This window comes from Arvicanthis niloticus, chromosome 25, assembly GCF_011762505.2.
Source record: "Arvicanthis niloticus isolate mArvNil1 chromosome 25, mArvNil1.pat.X, whole genome shotgun sequence".
Classification (NCBI taxonomy): Eukaryota; Metazoa; Chordata; class Mammalia; order Rodentia; family Muridae; genus Arvicanthis; species Arvicanthis niloticus.
Window position 1 is genome coordinate 34,640,787 of NC_133433.1, and position 17,139 is coordinate 34,657,925.

Below are 17,139 nucleotides of genomic sequence, written 5' to 3' on the forward strand. Positions count from 1 at the left end.
AGAAAGGAGAAAAATAATTATACTTTCACAGTAAATTCTTAGAGTATAGAAAGCCAAGCTTAAAAATTAATCATTTTCTAAGGGTCTGAAACTAAACTGTTGCTGGGCACCAAATGCTCCCCTCTGTATTTATTCTCTGTCTCCTTCTTTAGTGCAAACTTTCCAAGATTCTAGCAGGGCACAAGGCTATCCGATTACTCAACAGATTTTCCTGTTTCCCTCATAGCTACTTTGGCCATTTTACTGGACACAAGAACAACAGTCAAAATGACATGTGTGATTTCTGGGTCACATACTTAGAGGGAGCTTGTGCCCTCCACTTTGTCTCCTGTCTTCCACCCCCTGAGGGCCAGGATGTGAAAGGGATCTTGACAAGCAAGACAACTTCAACCACATAAATGATACCAAAACCCAGTGTTCGGCTTTCCCCATCTTTTCTGTACATTGGAGCCACCTGAAGAAACCATGTGAACAGGGATGTTTGGTTCATTTCGTACACTGTGGCTTCACTAGACCTTGGGAGCCAGCAGAGCAGTAAGACAGAGAGAACCAAGATCTCTGAGGAACTTGGTGCAGCTGAGCATCTCACACTCACTATAGGCAAAGTGTCAAAATATTCACCAGACCCCAAAGGATGCAGACCATTCATAATGACAACATATGGCTTTTCCACTTACCAGCACCTTTGCACTGTTCAACCTGATGGTATTTGGTCTAGGTCAAAGCAGCTGAATAAAAATCCTTACAAATATATACAATAAACACAACATCCTTGTAGTCCGAGAAAAAAATAAGTGTATACAGACTTTATAATTTAAGCACTATTCTTTTTCTTAAGATAAATCCCTAAAGTATATCTGTAGAAAAACATGTAAACACTCAGTTTGGGTATAATCCATAAAAACCAGGACTGAACTAAAGAAGATGATTCTATTTAAAAAATAAACTAAAAATATAATGATGATAAACATTCAAAAATGGCATGTTTGGTTGGTATCTCTGAAAGGCCTGCTCTTTTCTAAAAGGAAATGGAGGGAAGTGAGACTGGGAGGAGAGGCGGGAGGGGGATTCAATCAGGATGTAGTGTATGAGAGAAGAAGTTTTAAAAATTAAGTTAAACAAGAATTAGAAAATACATTAAGTTGGATCAATTCACAGATGGTCTGAATCACTCAAGAAAAACTCAGAATCCAAATGTGATGATTTCACAGCAGTTGCAGAAATACTGATTCATTTCATCTGACACCAGTGAGCTGGCCCTGAAATGGTCAACTTCTATTCTCTTCCTCTGCCATTCCCAACATGTGTCTTACATTTCATGGTCCAAAGTGGCTGCCTCAATGCCTGCCACCACATCCTCATACCAGCCAGGAAGAAATTAGAAAGAAAAGGAAAAAAATAAAATTTCCCACCCTCACTATATATTTAGAAACTATTGTCACTTCTGTTCACAATACCCTGCCACAACCTAAAAGAAAAAAAAATTCCCTTCTTGTATCTACAAGAAAATCTGCAAAATGAGATATGGCCTTCAGATTTTTAAGTCTTGCATAGAGGTAAAAGAGGTCATCACTAAAGAAAAGAAGAATGAGTGTTTAGGCAGTCAGAAGGCATTTCCAGGATTTTGTGGGGTTTTTGTTTTTTGTAAGAGGTGCAAGGATATGGAAATGGAATCATGTCTGTATAGTCAAAATAAACTGTGTAAAAATATAAAAATAGGTTTCTACATAAGATATAAAACATACATTAAAGCCATACACGAAATAAAAGTCCTCCCTACACTTAGAATTGACCTCTGAGGTATGGTGAATAAGTACGATAATCTTAGAATACTGGCAAGAACCAGCACATGGGTGAATGAATATGGTAAGATAGTGTCTTTCCCTAGACCTCACCCTTGTCATGATTAACAGAAAGACAGCGGTACAAAACAAGGTGCCATTTCTGGAATCCCAAGAACTCCTTCTCTGGGGCAACAGTCACAAATAAGAAAAAGCTGAAACTCCAAGGGAACATGGACAGAAGGCCAGCGTGAAGCATTACACGGCCTTAAAGGAAACAGCCTCATTTCTTGCACAACCTCTGAAAATGTGTCGCCATCTACAAAGTCTCTGGTTCTGGCAAGAAGTCAACTTCCAGAGATATTTCAAATGGCCACAGTGGCAGCTAAGCTGGATCTTAGTCCATCCTAGACTAAAGGAGATAACATTATTAAAGTGTAAAAATGCATGGCACCAGCATTCCATGTCGCTAAACTTTTGCTATAAACCCAGAGAATGTCTCATATCAGCATTCTAAATTTAACCCACTGGAATCCTATCGTCAGAATTGGATGATTTAACCTTTTCAAATGAAGGGCTTGCCTTTTCATGGAAAGTATGTATTTTGTATTAGTAAGAAAACACAATGTCCTTGGCATAAACTGTCTCCAGCAAAATGGGCCCTATTTGTGCATCATGTTGAGCTACATGGTAAGGCAGGAAGACAGCAAACATACCCAAAAGAACACATGTCTCAAAGCAAGAATTCCATTTAAATGATCAGTTTTCTTAACACTACCCTTATTGAATTTCTAGGTAGAAATTGTTCGCATGAGTGAAAGGAAAGAAAAGATATTCATATAATATGTCTCAGAATTCACTATTAAGCACAATGCCATGGGGAATGTAAATTGCCAGCAGTGTTAAGCAGTAAAACATTGCTAGAAATATATTCCTGGTATTATCATGGTAATTTTATAAATCAAAGATATTAATGTTCATATAGCAAATATAACTCTAATAATGTAAAAAATTTTGAATTGGTAAACCTCTTGGAAAATAATAAAATTTCTTCTACTATCAAAATTTAATACATAATAATAACATAGAAGAATTTATGCAGATTAAGTCAAACTAATGTGTAAAAATACAGACATAAGATTTTATTTGCTATCAATACTAATATATGGTAAAAGAGCCCTCCATGATACATTGATAAAAGTATGAGAGACAATTTAATCATGACAATTGTCAGATAACCCATTTGTGTTTGTGTGTGTGTGTGTGTGTGTGTGTGTGTGTGTTCCCTATGTGATACTTTCTATTGGCATGATAAGACACCATAACTAAAGCAATTTATGGAAGCATGCATTGGGGCTTATGGGTCCACAGGATTAGAGTCCAAGATCAGCATGCCAGGGAGCATGGCAGCAGCAGGAAGGCAGCAGGCATGACATGCTGGAGCAGGAGCTGAGAGTTTGCATTCAATTCACAAGCATGAAGCAGAGAGAGACAGAGCTAAGAACTGTATGGGTTTTGAAACCTAAAAACATCACCTCCCCCACTCCCACCACCCACCAGGTAAGTACCAAAGCCACACCCTCTAATCCTTCCCAAACACCAACTAGGCACCAGACATTTAAACATGTGAGCCTAGGATTCCATTACCATTCAGATCAGCACCTACTGTGTACACATGTTCTTATGTGTGAAGATGGGTAACTATGTGCCAGGAATTATGTGTAGAAGTCAAAGGACAACCACAAGTGTTGGTCTTTTCCTTCTGCCTTGTTGGAAAAAGGTTCTCTTTGCTGTTTTCACTGCATAAGCAAGGCTAGCTGTTTTTAGGGGTTCTCCTGTCTCATACTCCCATTTCCCCATAAGAGCTCTGGGCTTGCAATCACTTGCATTATCTGATTTTCACATGGGTTCTGAAGATTCTAACTCAGGTCTCGAACTTGTGCCATCTTAACAACACAGATGTTTCACTTTGTAAAGTAGCTACAAAAACCTAGTAGATGCAAAATGGAAGTTCTATACAACCTATACTACAGTTAAAACAAACGATTATCATCACTTCCAAAACTTCCAAGACAACTCAAAGGGCTTAGCTCTTAAGTTTGACTTCTAAATGCATGGGCTTCATATTTTAAGGTCATATTTGAAGCGATCAGTCTACAGTGACAGCCATACATGAAGGTGCAGATGTCCAACTTTAGTTTGCTGGTTCCTACTCCTGAATGTGCATGTTCTAAATCTTTACTTTTTCTCTCCAGGGTACTTCACTCTCAGTAAGAGCAAACAACCAAACAGAATGCCAGATAGAAACCTAGTGTTTAACTTCATAGGGAAAGGGAGACTACAGTTAGAAACCTTCAACTCCCCGAGTCCCCTTGCTAACTCCCTTCCTCCCTTGACCTCACCAGCATCCATTGTTTCCTAGAACAAGCCACCCTCTAGCCTCCTGGAAGTCCCCTGGCCTTTTCAAGACATAGTTTGTACATTTCTATACCAGGATTTAAATTCAGGTCACTCCTTAGTCTTGCTCTGGACATGCAATCAGGACAACAGTATGAAGGCCAGGCCAATGGTGCGTCTCAGGCTGCTCCGTTCCAGCTGCAGACAGGAAGTGGTTACATACAAGAGACAGCCTAATCATTGTGAACACTGGCAATAGTACTTTAAACTGGGTGTGTTCTGCGGCAGGATGGCTTCTGAATGTTATCCAGTGCTCCAAAGGCCCTCACCATGGCTCACCTGAATGTGTGTAGGACTACACATGTGAATTGCCCCGTTTGAGAAGCAAGGAAAGTAGGAGGGGCTGTAAAGGAGGAATGAGTCACACACTCAGGTGACTTCTTAGGAACCTTCTCCCCATCTTAATTTGTAAAATAAAGGCTAGAGCCGGTGATTTGGGCAGGAGAAGGAAAGGTGGAGCTGAAAGTTTGGGAGAAAAGGAAGAGAGGAGAGAAGAGAGGATGACAGAGGTGGAAGGAAAGTGGAGCAGAAGCAAGTGACCTGGAGAAATCACAAGCTATAAGGGATCTTACAGACAGGGAAGATGGTACTGTAGTGGTAGAGCTGCTCAATCTAGGCGCACAGCTTGTATTCATATCAACCGAGTTGTGTTTTCTTTCCCCGGGCTTATTTGGGTTGGAGATTTACTGCAACACACTTCCTTAAACATCTCTGGACAAAATAATTTCCATGTTACTACTGCAATGATTCAAATGCAAACATCCTCACAGGCTCATGAATGTGAACACTTGTTCCTCGACTAGTAGTACTTATTTAGAAGGCTGTGGAACCTTTAAGAGTTGAGGCCCCACAGGAGAAAGCAAGTACTTGGAGATGGGCTGGGGGGTTGGGAGGTAGTGCCTTGAGGGATGGGCAGGGTGAGGGACATGCCTTGACGGTTTTATCATCCCACTTCCTGTCCTCTGCTTTCTGACAGCCAATGAAATACAACCAGCAGCCTCATGCTCAAGCCAATGGGCTCTTCCCAACCAAGATGGGCTGTGTTCCCTCAGACTGAAAGCCAAAACAAAGCCTCTATCCCTTAAGTTGTGTACTAACAGAGATTATTGCAACTTTAAAAAAAAAAAAAGTAACTAACACAGTTACTAAGGATTTCTGTCTTCATATTTACCACCAAACAGCTCAAAAAGTTTCCCTGCATACCATTATGCCTCATGTCTCAACTTGTTCCTTCTTTTCAGACTTTTCTTCTGGTAACAAGATTCTTCCTTGACATTGGGACATACTTCTCCTTGCCTATCCCTGTCTTTATCCTCATTCGCTCCCCTCCCCCACCTCTGTGTGTGTGTGTGTGTGTGTGTGTGCGTGTGTGTGTGTGTGTGTGTGTGTCTTCCACCCACCCACCACTGGGTTCTTTGTTTCAATCTTCCATGGCCAGTCAAAGTCATCCATGTACCCTAACCTTCCTTTGAACAGTGACTTTCTAGCATCTTACCCTTCTTCACTTGTTGGTTTTCTCTTCCAACTAGTCTCCGTGTGCAGTCTCATCCAAAACTTGTATGCTTCTCATCCAAGACTAACTTCTGGGTCTATACTTCTGTTCAAAATGTCTTAGGTTTCACCATCCTGTTCTCAAAAATCATAGGGGAATTTGTAAATCAGCAAAACATCCAAAACCAGATTACTCTTCCTCCTCCCACTGCTTGTCTGTTCCTTGCATTTTATTTTTCAGCTAATGGCTCTACCATCTAGTCAGCGCACCTACAGACTTTGCACTATCCCGAGTTCTCCAGCACACTCCACAAAACCAAAGGTTTTACCCCAGAATTGTCCCACAGTTGTTGAATGGTGTGTGTGTGTCTGTGTGTGTGTGTGTGTGTGTGTGTGTGTGTGTGTGTGTCTTTGTTTGTGAGTTTTTGTTGTTACTGTTGCTTATTTGCTTGTTTTAAATCTTCTCCATTCCTTCCATCTTATATCAGACATTGTACATTATACAATGACAAAAACGGCTAATATGTAACCAGTTGTTTCTAAACTCTGAACATTTTCTCTAGGAAACAAATCTGAATTCAATAGATACTATCTGTATACCAATGGCATCATTACCCTAAGGTATGTAGATGAAACCAGCAGGTTAAATGAGAATACTCTACATAAAACATAGTCTCTCTTGGTTTATCACATGCTGGCTACTGACACCATGCTTCCCACACACACTGTTAGGAAAATCCCTCCAAGATTCCAGGGGTGAGCAAGGAGTCTCAGCCAGGGAGAACCATCTCAAAGTGTAGGAGCAAAACAGGGCATGAGTACAGACCCCATGAGCAGCCCTACCTTAGCGGGTACCCAAATCTCTGTCTGGCACAAGCAAGGCTACGCTTATGTTTTATGTCACCTCTGTGATTACTGACCAGCATTTTCCCTCAGCAAACAGTACCAGCTCAGCTAAATGTCTAACTTGTGCCACATTAAAAGAAATAAGGAGCAACCTGCTGCCATGTTTTTGAGACTAACAAGTTGGGCAAAGTGGTAAAAGGGGAGAAGGAACCAAATCTAAATGCTGTCCCCTCTCCATGCCCTGGTGTTCCCTGAATTGCAGATTATTAACATGACCTCCGTCCCTTCACACTTGATCCCTAATGCCTGGAGTTAAAGTAGGGTTCCTTATGAGTGGAACTTTCCTCAAATTCAACCAACTTATTTCATCTCCACCAATACCAAAAAACATGAAAGAATTTATTTCCCTCTAGTACAAGGAAGGTGTCAGCATTGCCAATGCCAAGTTTGTCCACACCGATGCCGCAACACACATGCTACTCTTGGGAGACAATTTCCCCCTAAGCTAGCAAAGTGTTCCTCATCCTTCAGGGGCCAGCTCTGGCACTGCTTGTAACTGCCCTTACTCCCACACTGAGTGTGTCCCTCGGTGGACCCTTTGCATATGGCTCTAATATTTCAGCTACAACAGACAATTGTAATTATCTATGCATTTTTCTTTTTACTCCAATAAAGTATGCTTAACTTCTGTTTATATCTCCAGTACCTAATTGTCTTCTCAGACTTTTGTAAGAAGCAGAGGCAGCTCAGAGTGAATGTGTATTTTGACATGGGAAGGCCACGCCAAGGACTCAAAGACCAACTGGCCCATGGAAAACTGGAAAAGCCATCGCCCATATGTCCAACCTTAAGAGAAATGGCAAAACTTTTCTCAAGTGTCTCAGTATGAGTGCTTATGAATTGATAAATATGTGCAAGATCAATAACTATGGCTTCCTCCTCCCTGACAGTTCATAGCCTGAGACTTTTGGCCTCCAGAGACCTCCCACTAAGACAAGCTAACCCTTCCCCCTATGCTATACTCAATAAACAGAAAGAGGTTCTTGGTTTCAGTGATCAGAGTAATAGAGGGTAGAGAAACCCATCTGCCCCCCACTGCCTCCCTTCACTAGGAATGTGTTCCTTCTTCATTTCTTCAGTGTCCAAGCTCCACAGGGCCAGGCAGGCTGCTCAAACAAAACACCAGACTGATAGTTTACATCAAAACATATTGCCTCACATAAAACCTTCTAGGAAAGAACCTTTCCTTGGTTTGCAAACAGCCACCTTCTCTCTGTGTCCTCTCTTGGACTGGCCCCTGTGCACTTGCATGCATCGCTGGTATCTCCGTGTGTGCTCAAATCTGAGAACCCCAATCACACTGATCAGGGCTTACCTAACAGAGTCATTTAAACTTATTTCCATCTTTCAAAGATGCTGTCTGTAAGTTCAGCACGATTTTGTAACACAGGGTTAAGACTTCAGCATATGATGACTTTGGGGGAAGAAGATAATTCAGTTCATAACACAAGGGTTAAGAACAATGTGTCTAATCAATAAGTATTTGGAAGAGCCCGTCAGGACAAGAAAAGATTGTTTTCAGGTGCTTTCTCAATCTGCTTTACTTTTGCTTGCTCTTTCACGAGTGCATGCAACTGGCAAAGCTCACAGAGGAAGTAAAGGAACTGTCCCCTGTCTTTGAGAGTGGATCGTCTAGATAAAACTGGATTCTCTAACTGCTTTTACAAAGATATAAATATGGACACCAGGAGCAGCCAGGGGAGTGAGCCTGAAGCCATAAAATTTAGCTCCCTTCACTGCTTTCGAGACCTCCAGAGCTCCAGAGAACACCACTGCAAGAAGCCAAGAGACCAAATCAAGTACAAAAAAAATATGTAAATGCTTACTGAGAGCTGTAAGGCACCATGGAAATGATGAATTTTGTAATGTTATGACGGCTACTACATGAAATATAAAATCTTCTCACCACCTTCAAGGTACCTGAGTGGCCACACAGAATACCATGAATAAGTCCACTGGTGAGATGGTTCAGCAGGTGAAGGCTCTGGCAACCAAGCCTGATGCCTTGAAAAGGCAGAATTGGGTGCCCAAAACCCCTATCACAGAAAGACACAACCAACTCCCTCAAGCTGTCCTCTGACCCCTGCAAGAGTATCAGCAATGGGTACACACATCCATACAAAAACAAATAGATAAATGTAACTTTTTAAAAAAGTACACCATGCTGGAAGACCTAGAAAAATAGAAAAAAATGGAGAAGAGAATAAGAGAAGAAAACATTTAAATCTGATGAGGACCTATCTGCCTGGCTGTTTATAACATCAGCAGAAGTAAAACAAACCACTTACCACAGCCTTCACATGAGTCAGATTATGAACAAATCTAATACACTTTGTGTCCTCTGTATGGCACCCTTGAGAAATGCTATTATTCTTAAAATATATACTGGAGAGGGAAAAGAAACCTAAGAATTTTATGATTGAAGTAACACAGACAGGATTTTAGGGTTTCAAAGCCTGAACAGACAACAAATATCAAAGTCATCTATTCCCATAAGATTCAATGCTCAAAAGTCTTTGCCCGATAAGCCCATAATCTGGTATGGTTGTGCCTGACAACACGCCAGGAACAATCCCAGCGCACATCTGCTTCGCACTGCGATTAGAAATGACACCCTTTTTGGCCCTTCCAAGCATCCTGATTTATACCATAAATTACGTGGTCACCCTATCAAAATTCCACAAGCTCACCGAAAAACAGCTATACAATGTTACAGGACCAGCGAAAAATAAAAGTGAGAGCCTTGTTCAAAGTGCTGGAAGGAAAAATCTAGTAAAGGTATAGAAACACAAGACGTGTTCTCTTTCATGTACCTGCCTGCTGGGCTTTTGTGCTCTGGTTCCATCTGATATCACTTTCAAAACCTAAGTTGGTAGAGGCCAAGCATTAAACCAAGTAGAAGTCCTTTTGAGCCACAAGGATATATGTATATGTATATGTATATGTATATGTATATGTATATGTATATGTATATGTATACACACACATACATATATACACATATATACAGGTGTATGCACAGGATACACACTTCCAAAGGCCATATGTCTCCCTTCACTGTCCACTCAAATAGTCTACGATCCTATACTGTGGCATGAACTGAAAAAAGAAAGTAAGCCACCAATTATTGCCTAGACTAGGATATAACTACTGGTTATTATTTTTATGAAGTCAATTATCTAGAAATGTTTTTCTAGTATTTCTAATGAGGCACAAAATCTCATTTCCCAAGCAAAAGTAAGAAGAAAAAATGCATACAGATTAGGGCACTGTCTACCATCTTATCTACAAAGCATTTGTGTAAATAATGTAACTTAGCAATGATCAAACCGAAAATTCAGATCACATTATAGGAAGTGATAGTGCAGAACAAAGCAAACTCAAGTTTAAGGATGAAGAATGGTCATTTATAAAACAGAATGGAGAGACAGAGAGATAAAGGACTCATCAGTTCATATAGCTATTCATTCATTCAGTAAACATAGATTTATCACATAGAACATTAGAAGAACTGTCCAAAATCGGGGGTGGGAGGTGGGGACAACCAAGTAATAGCCTGGTCTGCTGGGAGCTTATGATCAGTCTGCTAGAATAAAACCCAAGGGAACACATGAATGTACCAACTACTTCAGCCACTAGTAGAATGGGTATAAAGCAGGAAATACCCAAGGGGAAAGAGATAATGGAGCCTTGAAGCCCAACAGGACACTACCAAGTATAGAAGAAAAGCCCCTCCCAAATACAAAGGTATGGTGGCACACTCAGGTAACCCCAGGAAGGATGAGAGGATAACCATCCTTAGGATGAATAGCTCAGGACCCACCTGAGCTACCCAGCAAAACCTGCTCTCAAAGACGACCAAGGTTTACATAGCCTGAAAAAGCATAGCTCACTCATACAAGGGCCCGCCACTCTAAATGACACACACCTGAAAGCAAACCATGTGTTCCTGAATAGTTACTAAAGAGAAATGCATGCAAAATGGTACTATGTTATTATACAGAAAAAAGGCAGTGATGGAAACTGGAGTCTCTGGGAGGATGTGGAAAAGTGCTCTCCCCTCATAAGGCCAAAGGGTCCAACTGGGGATAGAAAGACCCAGTAAGATCTGGTAAGATCTGCTGCTGTGACTTTTCTTTAAGGAAATACCGTTTTGTTTGCTAACTTGTCGGAATGTGTAAACACACTTTTTGTTGTTGTTGTTAAAGCTAAATGTGTTTTTCTACCTCTTCCTCCTCTTCACAATAAAGATAGGAGTCACCCTTCAACTATGTCAGCTTAAAGCTAAGGCAGAGATGTAAACCGAAGAGCTCTGTGTAAATCTGCAAATATGACCTAGGAAGAAACTGTCAGTTTGGGTTTTATTTTTCTGCCTTGGCAATGAGTTTATCAGTCAATTTATTCAAAACTATGACCAATTTTTGAACCTTTTATTGGTTGACTCCATTTCTTATCTTTCCTTTAGAATGGGTTCCTAAAAGGGAAATTTTCAGCCCAAACAATAGGAATATTTTTAAGCTTTTGGCACAAATGAGCATAGTGTAATCTGAAAATTAAATTGAGCACATCAACTACAGCTGACCAAGCAAAACTCAAAGGAGACACAATGCTGCTGCAAACAGTTCCCTGAAGAGAAAACTGAAGAGTGCACTATGAATAGATTTTAGGCTTTGAGTAGAAGCCAGAGTTGATTTTTAAAATCACATCCAGGGTACTAGGCATGGAGTTCATACCTCTAGTACCAGCAAGTCTGAGGCTAGTCTGAGCTGCATGGTTTATGTGAGGCCAGCTCTGGGCCACAGAAAGAGGCTGTTTCTCAAAAAAAAAAAAAAAAAAAAAAAAAAAAAAAAAAAAAAAAAAAAAAAAGGGAGGGAGGGAGAGAGGGAGGGAGGGAGGGAGGGAGGGAGGGAAGGAGAGAGGAGAGAGAGAGGGATGGAGGGGGAAGGGAGGGGGAGGAAGTGAGAAAGAGGGAAAGAAAGACATTGAGGCCAGTAAGTATATTTGCATATGTACATAATGGGCAGAAGCAGAGCTCATCATTTCTAAATAATGAGCAAAATACTATTTCTAAAAAGACAATGCAATTGGGTTTATACATCTATTTTCTCTTGCTTCACTATTGCAGTAATAATGAGATTCTAAATCTAAGAATCTGGTGTTCAGATAAAAGAGAAAACAAACATTTTATTTGTATTTAGGTTTTGGGGGGTGTTGTTTGTGTGTTTGTTTGAAGATAGGTTTTCTCTGTGTAGCCCTGTCTGTCCTGGAACTCGCTTGGTATACCAGGTTGGCCTCGAACTCAGAGATCTGCCTGTCTCTGCTGAGATTGAGGACATGTGCCAGGATAACATTAACATCTTAAATAAAGATCAACAAGTTGGGTTTTGAGATGGCGGCCTGTTTCTGCAACTTAGCCTTGGCAGTCCCAGTTTTCATCTACTTTCAGAAAGGCTCTCTAAGAATGACTCAGACCCTTCAAATCCAAAGACTTAACTCCCAGCCAACTTTCATGAAAGTCAAATTTGAAGCCATTACAAGTTTTATCTCCTTAAAAACATGTTCTTTTGTCAGTAACTGCTACATGACCAGACCATGTACAATAATCTTAACACTGGTTACCAGGGTATTCTCCCAACTGGTGACCTTCTCAAAGAACGTGAGCCCCGGGCTTGGGTAAACAACTTGAGAAGCCAACTTGTATGTAATGCATCTCCTGAAACGTTGTTCTTCCTGCCAGAGCCAAGTGAATTTCTACAGGGTCCCGATATCATAAACTTTACAGACTGAAGGAAACTCAGGAGGAAGTTCGGTGTTTTGAAACATTTCCCATCGCACCAGGGGTTGGGGCAGTATAGGACAGAGGTGGAGGATCTGGGTGGGATTTAACGCCTTCCCGGAAGGATGCTCTCACATGTATCAGGATGGACAGGAACCGACTGTAAATTCTTTGTATTTTTCGCAGCGAGGAAAATTCCATCTTTAGGTGATGTCTCAGGAGTTCGTTTTCCCAGTTTCTCCTCTCCTGCTCTGAAACTGATGAAATGCTTTTGGGGCAGAATTCCAGTGAGTCAAACTGGGATCTGGAAACAGCTCCTGCCTAGACTATGAAATCCTGAAGTTGCTGGACAGGAGGCAAGTTTTATGACACCGCTCTCAAGTGTTGGGCGTGCACAGGCGACCAGGACCCAAGTGGAGGGCAGATTTAAATCAGGAGAAAGAAGACTGTGGAGCTGGGAGGGAGGCGCACACATGTGGCTTTAATATGTAACAGCTGCCAGGGATAGTGACCCCGCTGCTCTTTCTCCTCCGCCCCCACCCTCAGAATCCAACGTTTCAATGGTTATACCTAAAGGGACTTCACTGCTGTTGATCTAATAACCGACTCTTGCCTACACCACATTCAAGGACTTTTTAAACACTGCATGTACCTGAAGGTAGCAAAATGAGACACAAAATCAAAGCCTTTAAACAAAATATGAGCCGAGAGAAAGGGGATAAGGAAAATGACACAATGAAATTTGCCCTGGGAGATGGATGAAGAAAATTAAGCGCAGATGGGACAGGCAGAATGGCCGCAGGTTAACTTCTCCCACGCGAGTTCTTCAAGGCCCTGGCCAGTCTGCGTTGGTTTAGCCACAAGCCGGTCCCCCGGGTCCCCGCGGTCCCCGCGGTCCCCGCGTCACCCTTTCGGATGCCCGGTGCTGGCGCACACAGTGCTCCGGACTTGGTGCCCTGCGCGGGGACCGGCCACTCACCGACACCAGGAACTCCAGCGTGCCCACGTAGTCGCGCTCGGTCTTCTGCAGCTCGCTGAGCACGCACACGCGCAGGCGAAGCTGCTTATCCGCGTCCCTGGAGCTCTCGTCGCTCATGGTGGCCAGCGGGACGCGGGGCTGGGGGCAAGTGTGCTGCCCCGCGCCTGCTGCCGCCACTGCCGCCCGCAAAGTTGCCGCCTCTACGGAGTCCCAGCCGGAACGCGCAGCTAGCTTCACATGCTGGCCCGACACCGGGGCGTGGGCAGAGGACGGTGCTCAGGCTGCGGCGCGCGCGGGGGACGCGCGGGACTTAGAGCAGGACAGTCCCGGGAGAGCGGGAGCTCGGCCTGACCCGCTGCTCCGGCCTCACGCGGCCCCAGCCCGAGGGGAGGCGGCTCCAGCCACAGCGGTGACTTGGACATCAATCAAATGCTTTCAATCCATGTGACTCCGACCCTTTACCCTTAGCCAAATCTCAGGAAAAAGGAAACACAACCCTGGGGAAGTGTATCGTGCCAGCTAACTAAATACACACACACACACACACACACACACACACACACACACACACACACACACAGAGGATGGAACTAATCCGAGGTTCTCAAACCTAGAAGGACACTTGTGAGGGCTGCTCTTGGGAATCCCGCCCATTGTTTAGCTTTAATGTGTTTTGCACCAAGTCTGAAAGCAAAGAAACAAGTCCCCGCAGTTACATAACTGCTTGGGAACAAAAACAACCACAGCATTGACCCTCCCGCATTTGACAAGGAACACATTGATTTTGAGTTTTCGTCTAGTACAAAACAGGTTCGGGTTTTTTTTTTTTTTAAACAAAACACCCCCCCCCCCAAAAAAAATGTTATTTCACAGGGCAGACAACTTTCTGTCAAAGCTTGAAATGTCAGTTAACGTGATAGATGAGGACATTAGAGGAAAGTGGCAGCCTTACCTATGCACTGGCTCACATAGAATAAGCATCACCCTGGCTGAGTACTTTTTAACATCGGATGTGTCTACAATTTTTTTCAGTCTCACTATAGTATTTCAGTATCTGTATAAATTCAAGGATATTTGTTCTCAGCTGTTTCCGAGACTTGTGATTTTAAAAAGATACTAATGTTGAATGATGATACATAGTAGATGATTGACAGATGATGCCTGAAAGACAGGTGGATGATCGCTGATTGACAGATGACACACAGAAGCTAGGTAAATTATAATCTTCAGTTTTGAAAATGGATTTGATTTTAATGTTTAAGTTTATTGAAGTGTCACTTGGAAACAGAATCAAGACCTGTAAGTCTAACAAACCATGTGATCCATTTGCATTTCTATCTTGATATTATCCACACATACTTTCAGAGCTATGTTTTTTCTTAAAACATACTTACATAGTGTAGAGCTAATGACATTTAAATAAATGGAATGAGCACTTGTGGGGCCGGGAAGAGGCAGCCAAACTTGTTCCAAGACTTGGCAGCCTGAGATAAACTAAAGATTCTTTCCTCGGTATTTACACTAATATAATCTCCAGTTTCCCATATGCCTTTTCAAAATATGATTGTGACTTCCGTGGAACAAGGAGGAATCATGCCTTCTTCTCATATTAAAGATTCAATATTTGAATAATATGAGTTGATGAAAAAGGCGGCTTTTCTGTTTCGCTTGCATCTGGCTACTTCGAGGCAGCCAGGAGCAAAGGGCAAACAGTGTAGAGCCCTTAACACAGTAACAGAAAGACAAAGGACAAGGCACACAAAAGACAGACCTCACAGAACCTGGTAAACAATAAACAAAAGAAACCAGAAGGCACTGGAAATGCACCCAGCAGCCACTGAGAAGTTCAAACAGGACCCAACCTCTCTGTGTTCTACAGGTAGTGGTGACTGAGTGTATTTCTTGCTCCCAAGAGAAAAAAAAAAAAAAAAACCGAAGTAAACAAGACAAAGTTCCATCTGGGGGTCTGAGTGGAATAGAATGTTTTCCCTTGCCTTTTGTTCCCAGTTAGGAAGTCACATTTCTTTCTGTAAAGCATTTTGTCTATGTATAGACCCCTACAGTGAGCATCTCACACTGAGAGTAAGGTACTTAAATCTGAGTCGCCACTGAGGCTTTACCCATCCGGAACCTTTGCCTGTGTTCTACAAACATGCCTGGGAGACCACTATGAAAACCATGAAGTACTGGCTAGGGTCTGAGGATCCTGGAGACCATAGGTCCTAGGAAATTATTTCAGAGCATAAGTCATAGACCACTGCACTACAGTCAGTGGAGGTCTTATTAAAATGAATATTCCTTTGCCTACCCTCCATGATTTTTTTCTTTAATCATCTCAAACATTATACCCTATATTCTTTCGACAGGGTCCTCAGATTCTTATACTCAGTAACATTTGAAATCCACCCTCTAAAGACTTACAGTTGAGTTAGGAAGAGGGCCAGGCACTTAAATAATTCCATTAAAAGACACACTTCAAAAAGTGCTTTGGGGAGAAAAAAAAGCAAACGGAAGCTAGCAGAAAGATACTCATTTTAATGTGAAGTTTGTGTTTCTCTCACAAGTGCCCATGCAGCACTTACTATACTGTTTGTGGTTCCTGCCCTCTTCTCCCCCTCCACCTATTCCTCAGTGTCATTTGTAATTAATGAACAACTCCAGGACACCTTGTAGTTCACCCTGCCAAGAGGGGACTCTCACAGAGACCTCTGCAGCCCTGACTGGAGTCCTTAACTCCTCATCAAAGACTTAGAGCATAAGAAAACAGGGCTAGAGTATCTGGAAACTTTCACTTTGATGGTAAATAAGGTCTTTCATGGGCTCTGAATGTGTTGTGTCCCTTCCCACTTCCTCTATTGAAACTTCAGGCTGTGCCTGCCAGAAAAAGGAAGGCAACAAGCAAGATTATGGAGAAGAGCCAGGGTTTGGTTTTTTTTTTCCTTGAAATACTAATGAGGTTAAAGCCTCCAATAAAAAGTGATGGGGGAAGACAAGAGAGAAATGGCTGCGTTCTGGACTAGCTATTAACCTTATTTCATATGCACAAACTTGGTGCAGTTAGAACCGATTCTAAGGTTCAAAGGACCCAAGGGCAGACCACAGTGACCTTCTTTTGGTCCAGCCCAGAGAAGGACTACTCTGGCCTGAAAGGCCCAAGAGTGCAAGGCTGCCCCTTAGCAGGAAGAGAAATCTCCACATGCCTTTCAGAGAGTAATTATATTTGTCTCTTGGACATTTCAGTGCCACTATCAGCTCAGGGAAAGTCACAGATCAAGTCTGATGCCAGTTCAGTAAAAGGATTGACAACTTAAAAACAAAAGACAAGATTGCTTTACTGCATGACTATTCATTCTCATGTATAGAAACTGGTCTTCATTATCTCGCTGAAGGCTGTGATCTCTAGAAGATGACTCCATGCCATCTTGATAGACAAGAATAGGTAAAATAATGGAATTTACACTAACGTACACAGAGCAGAGGGAATTTCTAAGACTACTTATAAATGTAGGTTTTAGTTCATGCTTAATTTCCCAGTTGCTTGCACTTCAACTTGTTAACAATTTAATCAGTTCAAGTACAGTGAGTTCTGAAGCAAGTCATTAGTTCTATCTTACTCTTACAAGGTGAATAGCTTAAATAGCAAACTATTCCACTCACAAGTCACATCTTAATTACTGATGTGATATTTCAGGACATAGAAAACAAACCAAAAGTTTGAATGAGGATACTTCAGTGAGAGGCTAGAGCTC

At 42.1% G+C, this 17,139-nt stretch overlaps 1 protein-coding gene across 3 annotated transcripts in view; it reads right to left on the minus strand.

Moving 5' to 3' along the window:
* Prex2 (phosphatidylinositol-3,4,5-trisphosphate dependent Rac exchange factor 2) overlaps nt 1-13,936 on the minus strand; it is a 301,586-nt gene extending 287,650 nt beyond the window's left edge. For 2 of the 3 annotated variants that reach the window (XM_076924369.1, XM_076924368.1), the window contains exon 1: nt 13,391-13,936. In XM_076924369.1, coding sequence (XP_076780484.1) covers nt 13,391-13,507 — 117 coding nt within the window. In that variant the 5' untranslated portion in view covers nt 13,508-13,936. The remainder of the gene's footprint in view (nt 1-13,390) is intronic. The other variant, XM_076924370.1, reaches the window with a different exon arrangement.
* Between the last annotated feature and the right edge of the window lie 3,203 nt (nt 13,937-17,139).